This window comes from Aulonocara sp. 'chitande type north' Nkhata Bay, linkage group LG14 (genome assembly GCF_057382095.1).
Source record: "Aulonocara sp. 'chitande type north' Nkhata Bay isolate Kocher_YH1m ecotype deep benthic linkage group LG14, A_spYH_male_GT1.1, whole genome shotgun sequence".
Classification (NCBI taxonomy): domain Eukaryota; kingdom Metazoa; phylum Chordata; class Actinopteri; order Cichliformes; family Cichlidae; genus Aulonocara; species Aulonocara sp. 'chitande type north' Nkhata Bay.
The window spans coordinates 4,986,027-5,008,450 of NC_141357.1; the positions used below are offsets into that span (position 1 = coordinate 4,986,027).

Consider the following 22,424-nt stretch of genomic DNA (forward strand, 5'->3'; position numbering starts at 1 on the left):
GAATTTTTTGTTAAATGGGGTCTTCGTAAGCCGGGGTTCCACTGTATTTTATGAGGTGGTACTCATTGTGAAAAATTTGAGAACCACTGGGCTATGAATTATTTTGCACTGGGATGGTACAAGCTGAAGCTGGATGTGAAGGTGCTCCACATATCTTGCAGGAAAGTGCTAAACAGTCTGCAAATACCCACTGTGTCCTGGTTGAACTGCCAAAGGCAAGCAGCAACTTAAGTGGTAAACTGGACGTGGTATCCGATTATTAAGCGATGACGTGACGAATCCTACTTCTGGGCCTAAAGTAGTCTGCACTTAATATGGCTTTTGTGTTGTTAACATGTTTAATGCTTTGTATTTTCTTCTATTTAATCTCAAAAAGCTCCTAAAAAAAGTCAGTGATCACCGTTGACCTCCCTCGGCGTTTATTACCGCTAATCATTTATTTAAGCTCAGTTTTTAAAAACCTTACGATGTAACTACAGCCCAGCCCATGCAGCAGTATATGAATGATTAACCTCGTATTGTGGATGGATTATCTCAGTTGTTCTCCTGGCTGAAGTTTGGTCCTTATACAGCATCCTGCCATGCGATTACATTTGTTCCTGACCACTGAGAACCCTCACGTTAACTTTTATCGAGTGGAAAAAAAGTTAGCTTGTTTATATTATGCTAACATAGCTGTGTCGCTAGCGGTCACGTAGCACATCATTATATACCAGCTAGCCCAACTTCAGTAACCCTACAAACGTCACTGCTGTTTAGTTTTCTGTCTTCATTTATGTTGGAAGTGATAACAGAGCTGAACGTTTGAATTTGTTTCCAAACCGCCGCAGTCAGGACATGCTATATTGTATTTCGATGGAAGCTAGCGAGCTAACTTCCTGCCAACTTCTAACTCCGTTAAATGTCATAAATTCCGTTTCCAGTTGTTACACCTGGTAGAGCAGAACGCTGATAATTTTATTAAAGATTAAAGACTTAAGACAGTGTTTTAACTCTCAGTAATGCCACAGTGATCATTTGATATATGGACCTGCAGCAGAGTTTAGGCCCAGACACTGCTAGTGACGTCAGACTGAACGATCGGATTGACAGAGGACAATATCACCAAACTGTAGAGCCATATAGGTACTCTTTCTTTGAGAGGGTAAAACAGAGGAGAGAACATCTTTATGAAACTTGCTTTTGTGTTATCTTTGTCCACATTCGTGAAACAGTCTGGCTAACAGTTTCACGAATGACATCCAGGTCGCTTTCTTAGGCTTCGTCCACACTAATGCGTTTTCAAACAAAAACCGATCGTTTTCTCTCCATTTTGGCCTCCCGTCCACACTGAGACGGCGTTTTCCCCCAAGGAAAAACGCAGCGTTTTGAAAAGGCTCTCGAAAACGCATACATTTCAAAACGGAGCTGTCCCATCACAGTGTGGACACTCGAAAACGCAGACTTTCTAAAACGATGATGCATTTCAGTCATGTGATGCAGTCATGTGACCAATTAAACAAAGATAGTGGAGTGCATTATATAGCAGTTGTTTTGATTGCTCTCAATTTTGACACCCCTAAAAAACATTAATATCAGTTTGTACATGCTCCAGATAGTGTGGACGTAGCCTTAGTACTCCCTCAAATCTCAACAGCTGACATTGAAGCCAAACAGTGTGTTGACCCTGTCAGCCAGCATGTCATAGCTCAGGTTGAGTGAGGACGGTCACCAACACCATCACTGAGGGAAGAACTTCCCAAATAAGGTCACTGCCATCAAGTCTAATATTGCCCCACAGTGTGCTCGGTATCATGCTTACAATTTGCTTTCCTTTGATACTTGGTCCTTCTTTGCTCCTGTTACATTACAGTAAATCAGGGCTCTGCTTGGTCATTTGAAACCAACTTCACGCCCTCTTGTTGTCCTACCGGCTGCATTTTTCATTAGTGTCTTTGACAATTGGCCCCTGTTTAGTGGAAATGATGAATACTTCTCTTCATACTGGCTTACTTCCCAGCTTCTTTAAACATGCTGTTGTTGAGCAAATATTAAACAAACCTCATTTGGATCAGTCTCCAAACAGTTACAGGCCAATATCCAAACTGCTTTTTGTGTTAAAAATGTTGGGGAAATAAACAGTAGCAAAACAACTATTTCTTGGAGAAAAATAATGTTATGGACATTTTTCAGTCTGGTTTTAGCAAATTGCACTCCACTGAAACGTCTTTACTTTAAGTGTCTAGTGACATCGTGATGGCTGCACTGGAGAGTACACAGTTCTGGTTCTGTTGGACCTAGCCTCTGCCTTTGATACCATTGATCACAGTATTATGATTAATAGGCTCAAGGACTGTTTGAGATTACTGGTTTTGTTTTAAAATAGTTTATGTCATATCTGAGAGATCTTTTGCCGTTTTTGTGAATCAAGTGACGTCTGAAACGACAGTTTTGCCTTGTGGGGTACCTCAGGGATAGGGATGGGTATTGATAAGATTTTAACGATTCCGATTCCATTTTCGATTCTGTTTAACGATTCGATTCCTTATCGATTCTCTTATCGATTCTTTTTTTTTAAAAAGGAGAACACTAAAGTCGATTAGCTTAGAACTGTGTTTTATATCTTCTCTTTGAACAAGATAGAAATTTAGGAGTAACATGGCCTTACAAACCCAACAGTGAGATCTTAAGAGATCCAGCCTACGGCTCTTCAATGGGGTGTCACAGGGTCCCCAGGAAAAAAATGTATATGTAAAATAATAAAATAAATATTCTCCTGTAGCAATAACAAAGTTTAACATAAATTATTCTGTAGCAATTACACAAGAATATCCAGTAATGTCCCTGCCTACAATTAAACACATTCACTTACCAAAGTGAAATCGGGGGCATCTGCTGTGGCAAATGGGTGCAAGCCTTTGACCACAAACTTAGACACTGCTGGGTGACATTCGTCTATCCTGGCCTGAAAGGAGACGCTACCGGTAGACTGCAGCGAGAACTGCCAGCATCTGAGCCAGCCAGACTCTGTCTCTCTCATCATGGTTATCTAAATGCAACGCACAGTAATAGCAGGTTTTGTAATAAGGTAAATCGCGCTAACATAATATGCAATGCTAATTGATTAGTTACCTGCAGTATTAACGGGAGAGGACGTGGAAACGCTACCGCTGCTGCTGGGTTGAGCTTCGCTAGTCCGGAGCGGATCAAAAACACGACATTCGTTGAAAGCAATCGCGTGTTTTTTGAGCAAATGCTTTTGCATATTCGTAGTGTTTCCTCCCTTTGATGAAATCTCTACTTTGCAAGTATTGCACGTTGCCCTGTTGTCATCCTTTCTCATAAAGTGTAACCAAACTTTTGAGCGTTTGTGCCGCTCAGGCGCCGTGTTTCCTACTGGGTAAAAGACGCTACTCAACGTGATGACGTCATTCGGGGCGACTGGAATCGATAAGGGAATCGTTTTTAAAAGTGGCAAACGATTCCAAGGAATTGAAACAGTGGGAACCGGTTCTCAACAAGAACCGGTTTTCGATACCCATCCCTACTCAGGGATCTGTCTTGGGTCTGATTCTCTTTTTGGTCAATATTTACCCCCCAGGCCAAATCATTAGGCATTACAATAATAATTCCCATTATCTCTATGCTGATGACATCCAGTTATACTTTTCTTTCAAAGTCTCTTTAGTTTTGTAAAATTGTCTAGTTTAAGTAATTGCCTGACAGATCTCAAGCAGTGGTTAAAACAACTTCTTCCAGTTAAATAAAAAAAAAAGAAAAAAAAAAAGAACTTTGATTATTGCTCATGACCATATGATTTCAGAAATTAGGCCGCATATCAGCTGCTTAAGACTGTTCTGTTTAATCAAGCATCAGAAACCTCAGTGTCATATTTGACAGTTCAGTGTTGCTAGAGCATCACTCCAAATGACTGGTTCAGAACTGTTTTTATCATCTAAGGCAGTAGTTCCCAAACGCTTTTTGCTAGGCCCCCCTTTGTTTTACAAGAAAAATGTTCGCGCCCCCCCCCAACGCACTAACGCATCCTCCAACCACACACACCCATATTTTGTTTATTTCACACCTCAAACATTTAGTAAACAATTAAGCTAATACAAGTAGACTGCAATAAATTACAGGTAGTAATAAAATAAACTACTAACTCTTTTATGCTACGTCCACACCTACTGTATTTTTGAAAACGCAGCTGTTTCGTCCACACAAACGGCGTTTCGAATCACCAAAAACTGAGATTTTTTAAAAACTCCTTTTTTGCGTTTACGTGTGGACGAGGAATACAGAGTTCGTCACGCAATGTCAAAGTTATGTGCCTTTTTTCACGTCACGCTGTGCGCCACGTTATTGTTTACATGAGATGAATTGCAGAATGGCAGATAGAGAAAATACTGTTAAGCTGAATATCTGCAGTTTTACACGCTTACATACACACACGCAGTCACTGTCCCTCCATTTAGAAAGGCAGAGGCATCACGGTGTAATTATTTTACGTGTAGTTGTTTTTTTCCTGTGTAATAATATTCAACATTGCTGTCAATGCATTTTTAAAAAAAAATGCCTCTCTGTGCAAAACGGGTTCAAAAACATAAACAGTTGTAGGATACTGTTTGTCCGTGATTTGGACAGGGTGAACAAATCGTGGCAGGATCAGCCTGATATTATTTGTATCCCACTGTAACTTCACTGTATAAAGAGCTAAAACCTCCAAAAATGTCAGGAGTAGTTAGTTATTATGAGAAGTGTTTGCGAACTAAAAATCAAGAATGTGGGATACTGTTTGTCTGTGATTTGAACATCCCAGTGCTGCTCCCGACGAAGGGAAAACCAATTCTGAAGGGGAGACCTACCTCGGCACTTGTGCAGGTGAAACCAAAGGGAAGATATGCTTCACCATATTTTCTAGTCTTTGGCTTAGAATGAAGTTGGTTTGGAAACATATTCAGCTATGCTTCAGCTCCTGCTTTGTGTTTGTGTGGCCACCCGTGCTAGCAGTGTCCAAACGTTTGTTTTTTCCCCCCCCCCTTTTCATACCGCGCCAATGGCCCCACACTTTGGTAAGGTCTGATCTAAGGACTGTTTCAAAACTCAAACTTCTAAACACCGCGTCTCTGTGGCTTTTAAACCCCAAAACACGCTGCGCCAAAAACTGGTCCACCCCAAGGATCGGTTCCCCCGTCACAAACAGAGTAACATAGACAGAACACAGAAGAGCTATCTCGTCAGGCCAGGACTCTGCAGTCTATTTACACCTACAGGCCAGTGGACACTCTTTCAATAATGAGGATGTACACATTCTGGACAAGGAGGAATGCTGGTTTAGGCGTGGAGTCAAGGAGGCCAGTTATGTGAAAAGGGAAAGACCATCTCTGAATCGAGGAGGGGGCCTAAGGGTAAATTTTTTGCCATCTTACAATGCTATGATTGCAGCCATTCCTCAACTCTCTGTGAATGGTACTCATGGCAATTGATCAGTGGTCTTTGATCAGTGGGCATAATTATGATGAATGAACTGACCTCGGAGCCCAGTGTTCTTTCAGTGGTGCTAGTTTCAGTCATTATGTAATGTTTTTTTAAGATTGGGGAAAGCTGCAGTCAGCTGAGACTGAAGAAGTCACCTGGATGAGTGACAAAACATTTCTTCCACTGAAAACGCTACATCCAGATGAACAGAATCAACCTTTGGGGATTTATTCTTTGATGAGAAATTTTTTATTTTTTATTTATTTATTTTTAACCTTGATGGTCCTGATGGTTTCCCAACATTATTGGCATGACAAAAACCTGAGATGTTTTCTATGCACCACAGTGGAGGGGGCGTCATAGTAGTCTGGGGTGCTTTTTCCTTCAGTGGAACAATGGAGCTTCAGGAGGTGCAGGGGCGTCAAATGGCTGTAGGCTATGTCCACTGGGTTTTTTTTTTTTTTTTCCCTCAACAGGACGACACTACAGTACACAATGCCCACAAGAAAAGGGACTTCTTCCAGGAGAATACCATCACTCTTTTGGATCACCATCCTGCGTGTTCCCCTGATCTAAATCCAATTGAGAACCTTAGGGGATAGACTGCAAGGGAAGTTTACAAAAATGGACAACAGTTCCAGACAGTAGATGCCCTTCGTGCAGCCGTCTTCACCACTTGGAGAAATGTTTCCACTCACCACATGGAAACGCTTGCATCAAGCATGCCAAAATGAATTTTTGAAGTGATCAACAATAAGGTTGGAGCTACTCACTACTGAGTTCATGTTTGAAACTCTAATTTCTGTGGGGTTTTTTTTTTGGAGGTGTGGTCCTAAACTTTTGATCAGCAGTTTCATTCTTGTTTTCAATAAATTGCATGCTCCTAAAAATGTTTTATCTGACTCCCATTTCTTCTTGTTGCACGTTGGAGCTCAACTTGGAACTAGAGCAGGGTGATATGGCCAAAAATATTTATCACGATATGTATTTGAAAATTTGCAATAACGATATAACTGACGATATAATTGATGCGATACAAAATACAACTCCACAACTTTACTAGTGCACAAAACCCCCCCATTTATTTATTTTCACTTAAACAAGCTGTTTTTATGTGTATTAAAGCTATATAAAAATGTAACAGTGTAAATGCAAATTCCTTGCTGAAAGTTTAACCAAAAGGCATTTCCAGTAGAAATGGGCTGATATATCCTGAGCATAACCATGTATAATATCCACTGAAGTTAAAAAGAGGTGCTTTGCAACATTAAACTGCAGTGTGCCAAATAAAAAAGTCAAATACGCATTTTTCAGACCATAAGGTGCACAGGATTAGGATAAGGCACATTAAGCGAAACAAAGCAGACAGATAAATAAAACTTTATTCAACTCATTCTTCTTGCTTCCTCCACTTCCGTACCATTGATTTATTAATGGTGTATTCTATCACAGCTGCTCTATTCCCATGTTGTTGCAGTATATTAATGACTAACCTCATATTGTGGATGGATTATCTCAGTTGTTCTTCTAACTGAAGTTTGGCCCGTTTACAGCATCCTGCCATGAGATTGCATTTGTCTCTAACCATCAGGAACCTTCACGTTAACTTTTATCGAGTGGAAAGTGGAAAGTGTTAGCGTTGATCCTCCAGCTTCACTGTGTTTGTTATGCAAACATAGCTGTGTCGCTAGCTGTTTTCATAGATGCCTGGATGTTAAACTTCATAGTTACACCTGGTAAAGCAGCAATGCTGATCATTTTATTAAAGATGAAAGAATTTAGACAGTTTTTAACTCTCAGTGATGCTGCAGTGTTCGTTTGACTTTGGGACCTGAAGAGGACGGAGTTTAGGACCCAGATTACTCCAAGAATGACGAGCACCTTAGTCTGACAAATACGGCAATAACAACGCCTGCTTGCATGTTCTACCCCCCCCCCCCAAAAAAAAAGAAAAAAAGAAAAAGAAAAAAAAAAGTGCTTTGGTGGGCATCTGATGGATAAACACCGAACCAGTTCCACATCACTGAAGTGGCACCATTTTTACAAACCAATTCTGGTTCATCCGTTTCACTCAACGATCTGCTTTCTCCCTTCTCATTCTCCGTTGCCACCATGCTTTTTCGTTCATGTGTGTATGAAAACAAAAGGCACTGCGCATTTACCCATATTCTATCACGATATTTCATTTTCTTATCGTTGCCTAACATTGTACCGGTATTACCGTGAACAGTATAATATGGCCCAGCACTAGATTGGAACCATGTTAAGATCCAACCATGCAAATTATTATTTTTTGGCCATTTTCAAGTAGTCATAAACTGGTGATCGGGACTGTATATCCTCCAAGATGACAATGCTCGTCCACACAAAACAGGGCTTATCAGAGAATTTTGAGTTGGAGGGGCTGGAATAGCCTGCTTGCAGTGCTGACCTCAACCCCAATGAACACTTGTGGAATGAGCTTGGATGTGCTGTTCATGCCAGAGTAACATACACAACAATGTTGACCGACTTGCGAAAAATCCTGGTTGAAGAATGAAATGCCATCCCCAAGCAGGAACTAAGCTGATGACAAGAATGAAGAGGTGGTGCCAGGCTGTTATGGATATATATGGTTCTTCCACATGCTTTTGACCATTGTTTGTTAAATGAATAAATTGTTAAATTGCCAATATGTCTTTCTTTAAACTTCAATTATTCAATCCAAGAAATGACACCAAAGAAGAGTCCATAGCAGAATAGGTTGTTTAGCATTGGCAGTGGAGATCTGTTAATTTTTTTTTGTGTGCACAACCCACATACTCAACTCCGCTTCGGCTCCATTCACTAAAAAGAGCCGAGTCTTTTGGATCCCAACCGGCTCTTCAGGTTTTGTTGCTTTGTTAATTAATTTATTATCAGCAACAATATAAATTTATGCACAAAATGAATTACTAATGTAAAAAAAATTTTTTTTATTTATATATGTTTATACATAAATATGCTTTTATTTATCCCTTTAAGACCTAGCATAGAGCAAGTCCGCCAGAGCTTATTTTTATGTTTTTACATGCTGTAGTACCATTTTTGGGAGCATTTCAAGTTGCTAAACATCAATACAATTGTTATATCCCAAATGTTAATAATATGTATGCATTAAGTCTATAGTAACTACATAAATTACAAGAAAGTGCAATAAACTAGAAAAAAAAATAAAAATTGAAAATCTTTAAAAAAAACAAACAAAAAAACAAAAAAAAAAAAAACCAACATATTTCTAGTTCGAGAAATTTAAGTGTCCCTCAAAACTGTAAATACAAAAAAGTTACAAAACATAGTTTCCCACCACAGGAAATTTATTTTGAGTGTCTTCATAGTTTGTTTTTTTTTGGAGACATCAATTTTAATATACTGCAGGAAAATCGAAAATAAATATTATAATGTAAATTTGCAAAAAAAAACAAAACAAAAACCAGCATGTGCATCAAAATAAACTATTTCCAGCAGTGCAATTTGAGTTCTAAGCATCCCAGAAACGATACAGAAAAGCATCAAGTCAACATGATTTAAAAGCACCAGTATAGGATTATACGGCCCCGAAGGTAAGAAACTACATTTACATAACTTCAGGTTTTGGGCAGGCAATGGCAGACATGCAATAGTTCACGCTGACGTCTATTCCAACGTAGGAAGTGTTATGAACAGCTGATTGGATCGGCAAAGCATGTTTCTAGAATATTATGTTTTTGTTGCTACAAATGCTTTTTAGGAAATTTTTGCAAGGCCATATGTGGAAGGAAACCATGACTTGGGACAAGGTGATGGCATGAAATTCCTCTGGTTTCATATGCCAAAAAAAAATTATTGCTCTAGCTTATGTGGTTGCAGTTTTACAGGGATTTAGAAATAGTTACGCAAAATGAAGCGTGCCCGCTTTGACCGGTCACTCCACATAAAATGTAAAAAATAAATTATAAAATACAAAAAAACAACTATTTACATTTCAACTTCTATTTAAATTTTCAGCTTTTTCCTTTTAAACAAATTTAAAGTGAAACAACACAAAACACTGCAAACCACAACACAATAAAATATAAATTAAAATATGCAAAACAAAAAGAAGATGCACGTTCTCTATCATATAGGCCTGTGATGATTTTTTGGAAGAGTGTTTTCCCTCTCTCTCTCGCTCTCTCTCCCCCCCCCCTCGCTCTCTCTCTCCCTGCTATTGGGAGTGTAGCTACCGCCCCCCCCCTGTTCACGGCAAATACAAGGCTCACGTGGGCGTGAAGCGAGAAAAAAAAAAAAAAAAAAAAAAAGTGAGAGAGAGAGAGAGGGTGAGAGAAAGAAAACAAACAAACAAAAAACACCCTTTGTTCACTTCAAAGATCCGACTCTAGGAGCAGTTTCGTTTACAACCGACACAAGACTAGTGGCTTAGGCCCCTTTTCTTTTTAGGTGCCACTTGTTTGAGATATAAATTTTTTCTTTCTGCACTAGTTGCTCTGCCCTCTTATTCTTTCATATCCCCCCCCCCCCCATTTTTCTGTCCTCTGTCAATACTGGCATTGGGATATTACATATGCACTCATGAATAATGACAGAAATAAATACGTAAATGAAGAAAAGAGAAAAAAAAAAAGGAAAGAAAAAAACAACAACAACAACAACAACAACAACAACAACCCCCCCCCCCCCAAAAAAACCCAAAACCAAAACAGTGTGTACCCTCAAATGGAAAAAACAGTGCGACAGCAGCCTGTCTACAGCCTAAAACTGAAATATAAAATTGAAGTGATTTTTTGGGGGGCTGGCTATTAGTGTGATCCCTCAAAAACAGTGTAGTGTAACAATTATGATTCCTTAAATTGTACAAATTTAGAAGAACTATAACAATAGAGAAATCAGAACCACATACCTAGAGAAGCCCTTCCCACAGACAGAACAGATGTAGGGCTTGTGAACTCCCCCATCATGGGAGCGGACATGGTATGTCATGCGATCCTTCCTTTTAAACCTCTGCTGACAGATGGGACATTCAAACGGCTTTTCGTCTGAGTGTGACAGCTTGTGGCGATTGAGGTGATACACATCTCTGAAGGCCTTACCACACATGTCACAACCATGGTTCTTTTTCACTGGCTTGGGAGGCTTTTTAGGGATGCTCTGTAGTTGTTGGTGTTGCATTGGGGTCATGCTGCTAGTGCCTGTGGATGCTGATGTTGTTGCTGTAGTCAGGACACCTGTGGCTACAGTAGTTATGTATGACGGATTTCCACTATTCTCACGTGGTACAGTGGATATGAGTGGCACCATGGTAGGAGCAGTCTGAGCCTTCTTAGGCCGTGACACCATCTTAACGCCAGTGTGGCAAGACTCGTGCCGCCGTAGATGGTAGCTGTCCCGGAAAGCTTTGTTGCAGTAGCCACAGATAAAGGGAGTCTTTGACTTAGGTTCCTTTTTAACCACAGCAACTGGAGCCACTTCACCAACTCCTCCAACAGCCCCAGTAGCCACATTGTTTTTAAGAAGTTCTGTAGCACTGACAGGTGGTTTCTGGTCCAACGGGATTGGCAGCACTGGTTTCTGATCAGGTGGCTCTGTCCCAGAATTAAGAAGAGGCAACAGGCTGTTTCCAGCTACTTGGTGTTGGTGATGCAGAGCCTCATTGGCCTGCTGTAATAACAAAATAAAACAAAATAAAAATCAAGAAGAGGACCTTTGAAAATTATGTTAATAGATACACATATCATCAAGGATTAGTAAAGTTAAGAAAGTACTGTGTATCTACTCTAACAGTCATGAGGATCATAGAAATGCTACAAATTAAAAAACATTAATAAATAGAATTTCAAAAAATAAAGAAAAAAAAAAAAAAAAAAAAAAAAAATACTGATGACCACCAGTGCTACCCTATAGCCTCCTTGTAGACATGCCTATCGGTATTAATTTAAAAATCCTACGCTGCCTTGTTCTCGAGTTATCACATTCATAAGATTTTCAGAAAATGTGACTTCGAATTCATTTGAAACTTAGTAAATGCAGCAATGGCAGGGGTGGGCAACTCCAGGCCTCGAGGGCCGGTGTCCTGCAGGTTTTAGATGCGTCTTTGATCAAACACATGAACTAATCATGTGATTCAGGTGTGTTGATCCAGGGTGATATCTAAAGCCTGCAGGACACTGGCCCTTGAGGCCTGGAGTTGCCCACTCCTGACATATGGTGAAAAACCTAGGTGACTTCATTCTTGAGTTTTCACATTCACAAACTTGGGTGCTCATGCTGCCCGCCTAGTAGGGCGACGACAATACCCCATCAGTCTTTTACGGCTGAGGAGTAAAAGGTTTATTAAATATGTTTGTGGTTTTCACAGTAAAAGCCTTTTTTACTACTACTACTACTACTACTGATTTTTAAGGTCATACAGTATGTGGGGAAAAACCAACAAAAACTAAAGCCATACATGTGCTATTGTACTGAAATAAAGGACACCAGGGGGTAATTTTAAATTGGGTTTGAGTTTTTTAAGAGACAGGAAGGAGTTTGTGAAATTAAATGGTTGTTGCTCCTTACGTATGGACACTGCTTGTGGTGTACTGCAGGGGTGAGTTTTAGGCCCCAAATTCTTAAACTTATACATTAATGACATTTGTAAAGTGTTCAAAGCGGTAAAAAAAAAAAAAGAAAAAAAAAAAAAAAAAAAAAAAAAAGGGTACCATTTGCTGATGATACAAACATTTTCTGCTCTGGTGATTATCTGCAGCACTTATCGGATGAGATGACAAATGAAATAATTAAACTGAAGCTTTGGCTTGATTTTAAAAAAATAATCAAAAAAAAAATCATTGAACTTAAATGAAACTAAAACTAAATGTATGTGTGCGGGTGTGTGGGCAGGAGCACGAGGCAGCCACTACACCTCAAGTCACTACTGCGCAGATTCTGGCTTCAAAAGTGCAACATGGCAGCTTCCACAAACAGGACATTTTGGCTTCATTTTTGTATAATGGGAAGAAGTGCAACCAAGTCGGCAATCTTTTCTACAGTCACTGGTACATATTTACCACAGGTTTCAGGTTTTTCCAATTAGGTCATAGTACCTGGTACTAGGTACTAAAATAGTACCTGCTCGAATGGGTGTTCCAAGCAATCTGAGCAGGTACTAAAATGTGATGTTGTCAGACTGCATGCCCTGCACTGGTGTGCCTAACTTTTTTTTCTTAGGTGCACCCGAATTTCTCAACTGCATCGTTTAACACCGCAGATTTAAATGTACACTTTATAAAAAAAAAAAAAAATTAAAAAAAAATTGCTGTCCATACAGGCAATATTGACTTGTATATGATTAACTAACAAGCTTGTCAACAAACTTCTTTATTTGGAGCACATTTTTACAAGAAACATAAGTTACCATATTTTTTGGATCATAAGGTGCACTGGATTATAAGGCGCATTAAGCAAAACCAAACAGTCAGATAAGTCAAACTTTACTCAACTCATTCTAGTTTGAAATCCGCTTTGTAAGCATGTCTCTTAAAAGGTGCCATTTTGGGGTCCTTACATACACACAATACAGTAATTAGAGCAGGGCGATATGACCAAAAATATTTATCACTATATACACATTTGAAAATTTGCAATAACGATATAACTGACGATATAATTAATGCGAGACAAAATACAAAATATAACTCCACAACTTTACTAGCGCAAAAAAACCCCATCAATTTATTTTCAACAAGCAGCTGTTTTTTTTTAATGTGCATTTATGTGCAAATGCAAATTCCTTGCTTAAAGTTTAACCAAAAGGCATTTCCAGTAGAAATGGGCTGAAATATCCTGAGCATAACCATGTATAATATCCACTAAAGTTAAAAAGAGGTGCTTTGCAACATTAAACTGCAGTGTGCCAAATAAAAAAGTATTTTTCGGCCCATAAAGTGCGCCGCAGATTAAGCGAAACAAAGCAGTCAGGTAAGTCCAACTTTACTCAACTCATTCTTCTTGCTTCCTCCACTTCTGTACCATTGATTCATTAATGCTGTATTCTATCACAGCTGCTCTATTCCAGTGTTGTTTCTGATGGACAAACACCAAACCAGTTTCACATCACTGAAGTTGCACCATTTTTACAAACCGATTCTGGGTCATCTGTTTCACTCAACAATCCGTTTTTCCCCCTTCTCATTCTCCGTTGCCGCCATGCTTTTTCGGCAATGTGCATATGAAAACCAAGGAACTGCGCATGCGCGTTTTACCCAAATTCTATCGTGAAATTTTATTTTCTTATCGTTGTGTATCATTGTACCGGTATTACCGTGAACGGTATAATATGTCCCAGCCCTAACGGTAATATTATGCTGAGGCATGGTACATATTACTCTGTGAGGCTCCCGACTACTGTAGCCATAATGCGTGAACAACCCATCAAGTGGTGCGGTTTCAAAGCTTACCAAAGTTGTACTTAAAACATTTTGACAGATTTTTGAGTGCCAGTTACCACATAAAATCATTTCGCGGTCAGTAAGCACAACCGGAATTCATACATAAGGCACACATTTGTATGAAGTCTGTATTTTAAGTGCACCTTACAGTCCAAAAAAATATGGTACTGAAAAAGTTCCTGTGATCAAAGTTCTTCGCTGAGCTGAAATTTTAACTTAAAATATGATATGATATAATGTGTGTCTGTTGTTGACCACACAGAGACTTTCAGAGTTGCGGAGATTTTTTTCTTTTTTACTCAAACGGCTGGTCGCACTGGCGCTCCCAGCCATGTTTTTTTTTTTTACAAAAAAGGAAGTAACCATCAACACTGACATTTCAACCCTGTGTCAAGCTTATAAACCACAAATGTTTTGAAACACTGTTCCAAAGTGCGGTCCAAAACCCCACATCATGTGATCACAGCTAACTCAGATTTTGGTGCAATTCATCCCGGTGGCTTACCTGCTGCTTCGTGGCTGTTTTTGACAATGTAGAGCAAAACCTGATGACACTGCAAACTCACAGAAAGCCAACCCAGCCTGAAAGCAACTTGAAAACTAATATTTTTCTATACAAACATTTACATATGACAAATATAGCCATTGATACTTTTCTTATTCATTTTAAATTTCCGTAAGCGTTATCAGCATCAAACATCTTCCACACTGATTGCTGTGGCCTATGCTTAACTTACCTAATAAAGTAGGCAACATTCAAATCCTCAAAACTTATCAAAATATAAATAGAAATTAGCAACCTTTTCTCAATACATTTTATTTTATGAACTGGATGCACTGAATTAATTAACACAATACGAGGGGGTAGTATAGGCATTACATTATTTAACTATTTTAACTCTTTCAATATTTGAACACTTTTCTTACTGTGTTGTATAAGGAGTTTTCCAAAACATACATTGATCATAATTATTGATATTGAAAAAGCAGGTTCAAATGAAATTTATTCTACAAGCCATCAGATTTCTCAACATGACCAACAGGTTGCCAAGTTGGGGGGGGGGGGGTAGCTCAGGAGGTACAGCCGGTCATCAATGATGCCTGGCTCCCGCAGTCTGCATGCCAAATATCCTTGGGAAAGTTAATAACCCAAAGTTGGTCTCCGATGCATCCCTCAGAGTATGTGTGTGAATGTTAGCTAATAAGAACTAAAAGCAAAGAACAAAGTGCAATGAAGGATGCAAGAGTCTGCATATTGTGTGCTTATGTTTTTTATGTTGATGTGATTGATTTTGTTGTGGTGTGAACGAATGTCAGGTGACTTCTGCTGCAACCCTGGTATAGTATATAGCTTTGTTTAGAATTTTGCAATGATCACCAAATATAATTTTCAATATGTGATCATAGCCACAATGGCCAGCAGGTGTCCCTGTCAAGATGGCTGTAGAACTGATTTAAAACCTTGGCACAATCGCAGCGTAATTGCTTTGACTATTTCACTGATTCACAAAGGCTCACTTTACCTATCATGACTATTTAGTACCGCATTTGTATTAGCATTTTAGCAATTGGCATGGGTCGGCCAAATTCCTCCTTTCCGAGCAACAACAAGTAGAGTAGATTGCTGGATAGTGTAGTAGTAAGACTACACACCTTTGGAGCGGGTATCCAGTAAGGGTCCTGGATAGACCCATGTACTCTGTATGATTGTGTATGTGACAAATAAAGCTTGCTTGCCAGCTGCTCTATCATGCTGCTCCAAAAAAATATTTATACAAATCTTCTAAGCTAAACATCATTAAATAAGATAATGGAAAAAAAATTGTACAACTGCCACTGTTAATACAATGTATAGATTAATTATGGTAAGACTCCTATTTGAAAAACTGTTGGCATGTCTACAAATCTTATATTGATGCAGGTAAATATTGTCTTGCTGTTTATATTCAGATCTCATGAAAAGACTAGAAAAAAAATATCAGGTTATGGCGCAGGGTTTCTTAAGGTTTTGCAGTTAAGATGTACACAAAGTGTAGATTTAATACCAGTTGTTCAGAGAACATGATACACTATAAAAATAGTGCGTGTCAGTTATACTTAAACAGATACAAAGTTGACTGCGGACAGTAAAAATTAAGCAAAAATTAAACACCGACCTTCTATAATATGGGATTATTTCATAAAACTTAATTTATTCGGCATATAGACTATATACAATTTACAACCTCCTTTTCGTTTCTCAAAACAAGATTAAATGATCAAACAGCATGTGAATTGATTCTGAACTTACTTACAAAACTAATGAACCAGATGACTTTATAGTTTATTTTTCTAGTTTGCAAGTCGTGGCTATTGATCATTGATAAGATAAAGGGTAACGTTTGGAGCCTTGAATGTGATTTAATCACTTCTCTTGGCGTGCTAAGTAGCCCCTTAGTTATAGTGCTAGGGTTAGCTCCGTTCTTGTTAACGGGGCCAGTCAAGAGCTTAAGCTCCCCACCGCTTTCTTGCTTTGTTAACCCTCTGTACTATTGCAATAGCCACGGTGCACACGGGAAAAGTGTCTGGTTAGCGAATCCGTTAGCCTATTAGCTTAGCTTACCTATATACAATAGCAAAAGCTTTGCTTAAAGCTAATTTGCTAGCGCGCGCATCACCAAAATCCGAGCTACAAATTAGCTTTATAGTCACATAATGTGACCATTAAGCTGTAAATGGTACAAATCGCAAATTATGAACCGACACAGATTTCTGGCTATTTAACTGATACCAAGACTATACTGTATCTAAGTTGGCAACACAAAGTCTGGAGCTCTTGGATTCGACAAAGCTAGTTAGCAGTTCGTTACAGGAAACCACTCAGCGGAGCTATCTAGCAGGGTATCGCTAACACCTTTGTTTTTCTTGGCTAACTCTTAGTAATTTCAGAAACGGATAAAACCCATTTAGCAAACAATATTTACGCTTTATGGCAAACGTTTATGGAGACTGTGCCACTTACTTGAAATAAAAACGTACTCCAGCTCGGTTCCATTGCAACACTTGGGCTAAAATCTGAAGGAAGCCTATAAGGAATCTACAACAAAGCAGCTAAATATGGCAGCGACAACTTCCTGTAACCCCAAGGACTAAATCAAGTCCAATATACTTTTTTTAAACTTTACTTTAAACAATTCCCCTTTCATATAGTTCACATATATTTTGTCACTAGAGACTGAAAAAAAAATGTTACAAGACAGATGTACTTAAACATGTGACATACGTGCTGCTGAATCAAACTGTGCTGTACGGACTATTTCGTTATATCTCTCTCTCCTTCTCTCTCAGTCTTTATATGTACTGTTAATAGTAACAAATAACAAGTTATCTATCCCTTATTTATTCCATAATTTAATCCAATATCTCTGCCCCCTGCACAACTGCACCATAAACATAAATATGCAATATATGTTTCTATTGTAAATATTGTCTGTTTTCTATTATGTTACATTGAGAACTAATAAGTAACCAGGCTAGTATCAGCTTTACTGACCATAAATAACTACTGGTCAGTAAAGCTGGTTCTGATAGATGTTGATTGCAATTCTTTTTATTCCTAAAAAATTCTTAAGTGAGTGAAGTAGGTAATTCACTCACTTGGGAATTGAGTGAACCCAGAATCTTCATTTCTAGCTTTTCTTGTTTACAAGCATCAGGACCAACTCATCTTGCTTGATGTTGACTTCATTCTTTGTTTCACAGTGCGTTTTTTGAGGATCAACTTTTCACAAAAGCGCGACATTGAGCGACGGATTCAGATCCAGAAAATTTGGAAGTTCATGTTGTTTTTTTGTTACACGCTCAGTGTGTAAAGGCCTTTAATCCAAAATTGATAGTTGAGTCTGAAATCAAACATGGCACAAATTCCTCTAATTAATCAACCATTTACTTGCCAAATGCTAAAAACTTATAAAAATTCTTTTCACTGCACTCCAAAGGCCATTAAAGGCCAAGAGTGTTGCAAAAAAGCGATACAAAATTCATAATTTTCCAGATCTGAATTTACTGTGTAACGTATATACAGAACTTAAGTCATTCTGTGATTTACTATAATAAATCACAGAATGCTCACTTACATGTTTAGCTTTTTTCACAGAACTCACAGAGAGTAACTGGTCTCAGAGCAGTGAAAGCAGAAACAGCCCAATAGATCCAAACCCAGGATTTTCATGTGAGGCAGCAGTGCTGACCACCTCACCAACAAATCAGCCAAATTTAAATCAGGCAATCTTCTGTTTTATTAGCTATAAGGTCACTTATCAATTATTTTTGAATAAATGTACTCAGTTCATTTTATTTTACTTTGATTTATGATGTTGTTCACATTTAGCTAACTGGGTATTTTAGTTTTATCCTGCTTTGCTGAAGCTAAATCAGCCTTTTTCTAAATCGGTATAAAATCATAAGTTAGTAACAAATTTGAGAACAAGACACAATTCATCGGAGAAGCTGCTCCTGAACACTTCTCCAGCACAATTATTTCCACTGTTAAGGCCCTTGTGACAAGAGAAGAGAGTCTGTGTTATGATCTACAGAGTCTGGGACTTGATTACATATGCAAAAACCAAAACATTTTTTTCCCTTTTGAACTCTGCTGCTGCATGCTATCAAAGGATACAACAGATGTGAACATACTGACTCCAGCTGAAACCTGCTATAGTCTAGAAAGTAACAAAATTTGTCTGTAACTTGTACTGTTCGAGGTGGTTCAAGCAGAGCCTTTGCAAAGACCTGCATTATGTTTACTTTCCAGCCTGTTCCATATGCTTTTTGTTTTACAGTTCCCGGGTGTTCAGAAAATGAGCCCACTCATTGTGCTTTGTTGTATTGTACATTGCCAGCCTTTTTGTAAAATAGCACAATGTCAGCTTCAGATAGACTGGCTTAATGTGTGTTCTCTCTTTCCACACTCAGCGGGATTCAATTCATCAACATTTTAAGTCAAAAATAGCCATGCAAATGGTGCAGTAAAGGCTACATTATGCGGATTTATGCTGCAAACCTTAAGGTTAGGTGAGTTCAAATGGGATTCTATTGAGTTCAAATGCTGCTTTTTCATGGTTGTATTTTTTTAACACTTCTCTGAGTCTACTAAAAATGCACTAAAAAAGTATGTTATTGTCCAGGAAGAAAATTGAAAATGACCAAAATTTGGGTATCCTAAGGTAAAGTTTTCTCTATATGATTTGTTGTTATTCATATAAAGATTTTCAGTGAGACCTTTCAGTAGATTATAAATAATTTAAACATTTTAGAAAAAAATAACCACCATCAGAGTAAAGATAAATATGTAAATAGCTTTTTCTACAATAACAATAATGAGCTAAATACTGTAAAAAAAAAAAAAAAAAGAATAAAAAAGATAAAAAAAGAAAACTGAAATGAGTTCCTGTAAAATCCACTGTTTAGGGTTGAGAATGGTTCCTTGATATATTTCTTTTGAAGGGGGGGGGGGGAAGCACCATTACTATACAACAATAATATTACCAGTGTCAGACATTAGGTTTCACAATACTTCATTTGCTATAATGCTTTATTGATTTGCCTGAGCATGCATGATCAGTAATGTGGTTTTGGGTGTTTTGGGTGAAGATGTAAAACAGATAAAACAAAAACCTTTGGCCATTTGATTTTATTTTAAATTTTTGTCTGCTTGTAAATTTAAATTTCCAAAAAACCCTAACCCTAGCCCTAAACTAATAAAACTGAGAGTTTTATACAAAGATTCTAGGTTTGACAGCTGCAGTTAAGAGCAAAGATGATAGACAGAAAATTGTAAAATATAAAACAATAGTCACATCACTGAGATCAATGAAAAATACTCCCAGGTACTATATTCATCACATAAAAGTTGGGGAATGAAACAGTTCAGTGTCCCACTTGCAAAACGGAATAAAAAATACAGTCCAAATTTCAACAGAGAACAGCAGTTGTCCCCCCAGACTCAACACCCTATACGTAATAGGCTGACAGTCACCAATATTAATTATATATTTCACAGAATAACAGCAAATGATTACTATAAACTGTTTTAATCTAAGCCATCTTGAGTCTGGGGCACATACCTGCAGACAGAAAAATATGACAGCACTGTTTTCAGTGTGGAATATAAACAGTGTAGATTATGAGTACAGTCAGATACACCTGCCCTCAATTAACTCAAGCCAATCACAGCGATTGGCTGACCAATTGTGAAACACACAAAGCCATTTCCCACAGCAAATATGGAGATGAGTTTATGAAGGTGAGTTGCTACATAGGCTGCACTGTAGTCGACCATGTTACAAGAGAAATGCACAACATTTCCCTCTGAAATGAAGTGCAGCAGAAGTAGAAATTAACACATTAAGTACATATTTAAGACATATTTAGATATTTTCATATTTAAGTGTAAGTTCTTCAAATTTGTACCTAAATACAGTTTTCAATAAATGAACTTAGTTACGGTGACAAACCACTCAGAACTGTTGGAAGGTCTCTTTCTGCTCTCTAAAACAGATGTTTCTAAAAGCATAATTGTGATCCTGAGATGCTTCAACAAACTTGACTGTAACAAATATATTTCAATTGTTAAGTGATAACAAAAAAGTGTTTTTACATGGCAAATGCTTTATTGTATATATAATGTATTTAAAATCTAATATATAATATATTATAATGTAATATATACAGTAGTGAGTTAATATAAGTTAATATATTTTCCAGAGTTTTCAGCTACATATCAGAGTCTTCATCAGTGAATAATATTACTGCTTATCATTTTACCAAGAAATTGGCAATAGGTTTAAGCTAGTATATATTACTTCAGTCAGTTGAACCTAGTCTGAGTACACCCTAAGTTGTCCTATTATTAATAGCCCCTTTTACTTTCTGTCTAAGATTAAGCCATGGGTGACTGGTCCATACTTGGTCGCTTTCTGTCTGAGGTCCAGAACCACTCTACAGTGATAGGCAAGATCTGGCTCACTATGTTGCTCATTTTCCGCATTCTGCTGGTAGCCTTGGTGGGTGATGCTGTCTACAGTGACGAGCAGTCCAAATTCACCTGTAACACCCAACAGCCTGGATGCAACAACGTCTGTTATGACACATTTGCTCCTGTTTCACATCTACGGTTCTGGGTCTTCCAAATTGTACTCGTCTCTACTCCATCTATTTTCTACATAGTTTTTGTACTGCATAAGATTGCCAAGGATGAGAAGCTTGATGGCCAGAGGACACAGCTGCTATCCCAGAGAGTTCCCAAACAAAGGTCCGGGGAAATTAGGAAAGATGGCATGGAAGCAATAAAGGTCAACATCCCCACTTACTACCCTCATTACAGTGGGGAATGGAATACAAGTGAGAGGGAAGATGTAAAGAAAAGCCTTCTGGAAGAAGCTTATGATGAAATGGGAGAGGACCCCACCCAGCAGTCCAACCAGGTTCTTCTTATTTACATTCTTCATGTATTACTACGATCTGTACTGGAGATCACCTTCCTGGTCGGCCAGTACTTCTTGTTTGGGTTTGAAGTGCCTCACCTGTATCGCTGTGACTCGTATCCTTGCCCTACTCGTACAGACTGCTTTGTATCACGTGCCACTGAGAAGACCATCTTCCTGAACTTTATGTTCAGCATCAGCTTGGGCTGTTTCATCCTTAACATTGCAGAGCTCCACTACCTGGGGTGGATTTATATTTTTCGCATACTCTGCTCAGCTTGCTCCACCTGCTGCCGTCAGGAGCAGAATCCTGTCAAATTATACTCAAACCATAACCCCCTGATGCTGCAACTCAGGCATTCTGTGAGGGGTCAGGTGTTTCTGCAGACTCAAGCAACCATGGCCCAGGAAAAGAAAGGAAGCCTACTTGGACATGCCCCAGCTATCTCGTTTGAAACAGACTCAACTGTGGAATGCACCTCCAAGAGAAGTCCAGACAGCAAAGACAAAGTAAAAGTTAAACTGGCTAATATGGCCAGGCTGGGATGGACTAGGAAGTCTTGGCTATGAGAGAGAAATTTTTTGTATTTGTATTAGCTTTGTAAAACAAACAAACAAAAAAAAAAAAACGGACTGAAAAGGGAACTAAGGCCTAGCGTACCCCTTTTTTTAAAAATTGCTTTTCATTTAAATAATTGAATATATTATGGGAGGGACTTTCTGTGTGGGACTCTACTATTAGTTTTAGCTATTGTGAAATCTAGTGCTCTAAAGTAACCCAGCTAATACCTCTTAAACACCAAAAGTACATCATTATGCAAAGAACACTTTGTTTGGAAACCTGGAGTCATGGAATGATATTACTAGACATGTAATAACTCATAACTGGACCAGGGAAATTTCATTTGCAGTATCTTGTATCTAAAACTTTATTATTTTAACATTTTGAGATCCAAGAGTTCAAAAACTATGAAAAAAAAAATCACAATGCAAATGATACAATCACTATATACAACTGACAGTTGCAAGTTTCACAAAGACATGTATAAAAAGTTAAAAATGTGAAATTTGGTGAATTGCT

The 22,424-nt window shown here is 38.3% G+C and overlaps 2 protein-coding genes across 4 annotated transcripts in view; one reads left to right on the forward strand and one right to left on the reverse strand.

The window, feature by feature from the left end:
* The window catches only part of LOC147313917 (vascular endothelial zinc finger 1-like), a 38,036-nt gene extending 21,041 nt beyond the window's left edge, over positions 1-16,995 (reverse strand). For all 3 annotated transcript variants that reach the window (XM_086260659.1, XM_086260658.1, XM_086260657.1), the window contains exons 1-2: positions 16,882-16,995; positions 10,355-11,112 (exon numbers count right to left, since the gene is read on the reverse strand). In XM_086260659.1, the coding sequence (XP_086116785.1) occupies positions 10,355-11,112; positions 16,882-16,914 (791 nt within the window). In that variant the 5' untranslated portion in view covers positions 16,915-16,995. The remainder of the gene's footprint in view (positions 1-10,354; positions 11,113-16,881) is intronic.
* A 3,811-nt stretch (positions 16,996-20,806) lies between these two features.
* On the forward strand, positions 20,807-21,913 carry LOC147313918 (gap junction delta-2 protein). The gene has a single exon (XM_086262738.1). It carries the CDS (start codon positions 20,807-20,809, stop codon positions 21,911-21,913), a length of 1,107 nt encoding a protein of 368 aa, XP_086118864.1.
* The last annotated feature ends 511 nt before the right edge of the window (positions 21,914-22,424 follow it).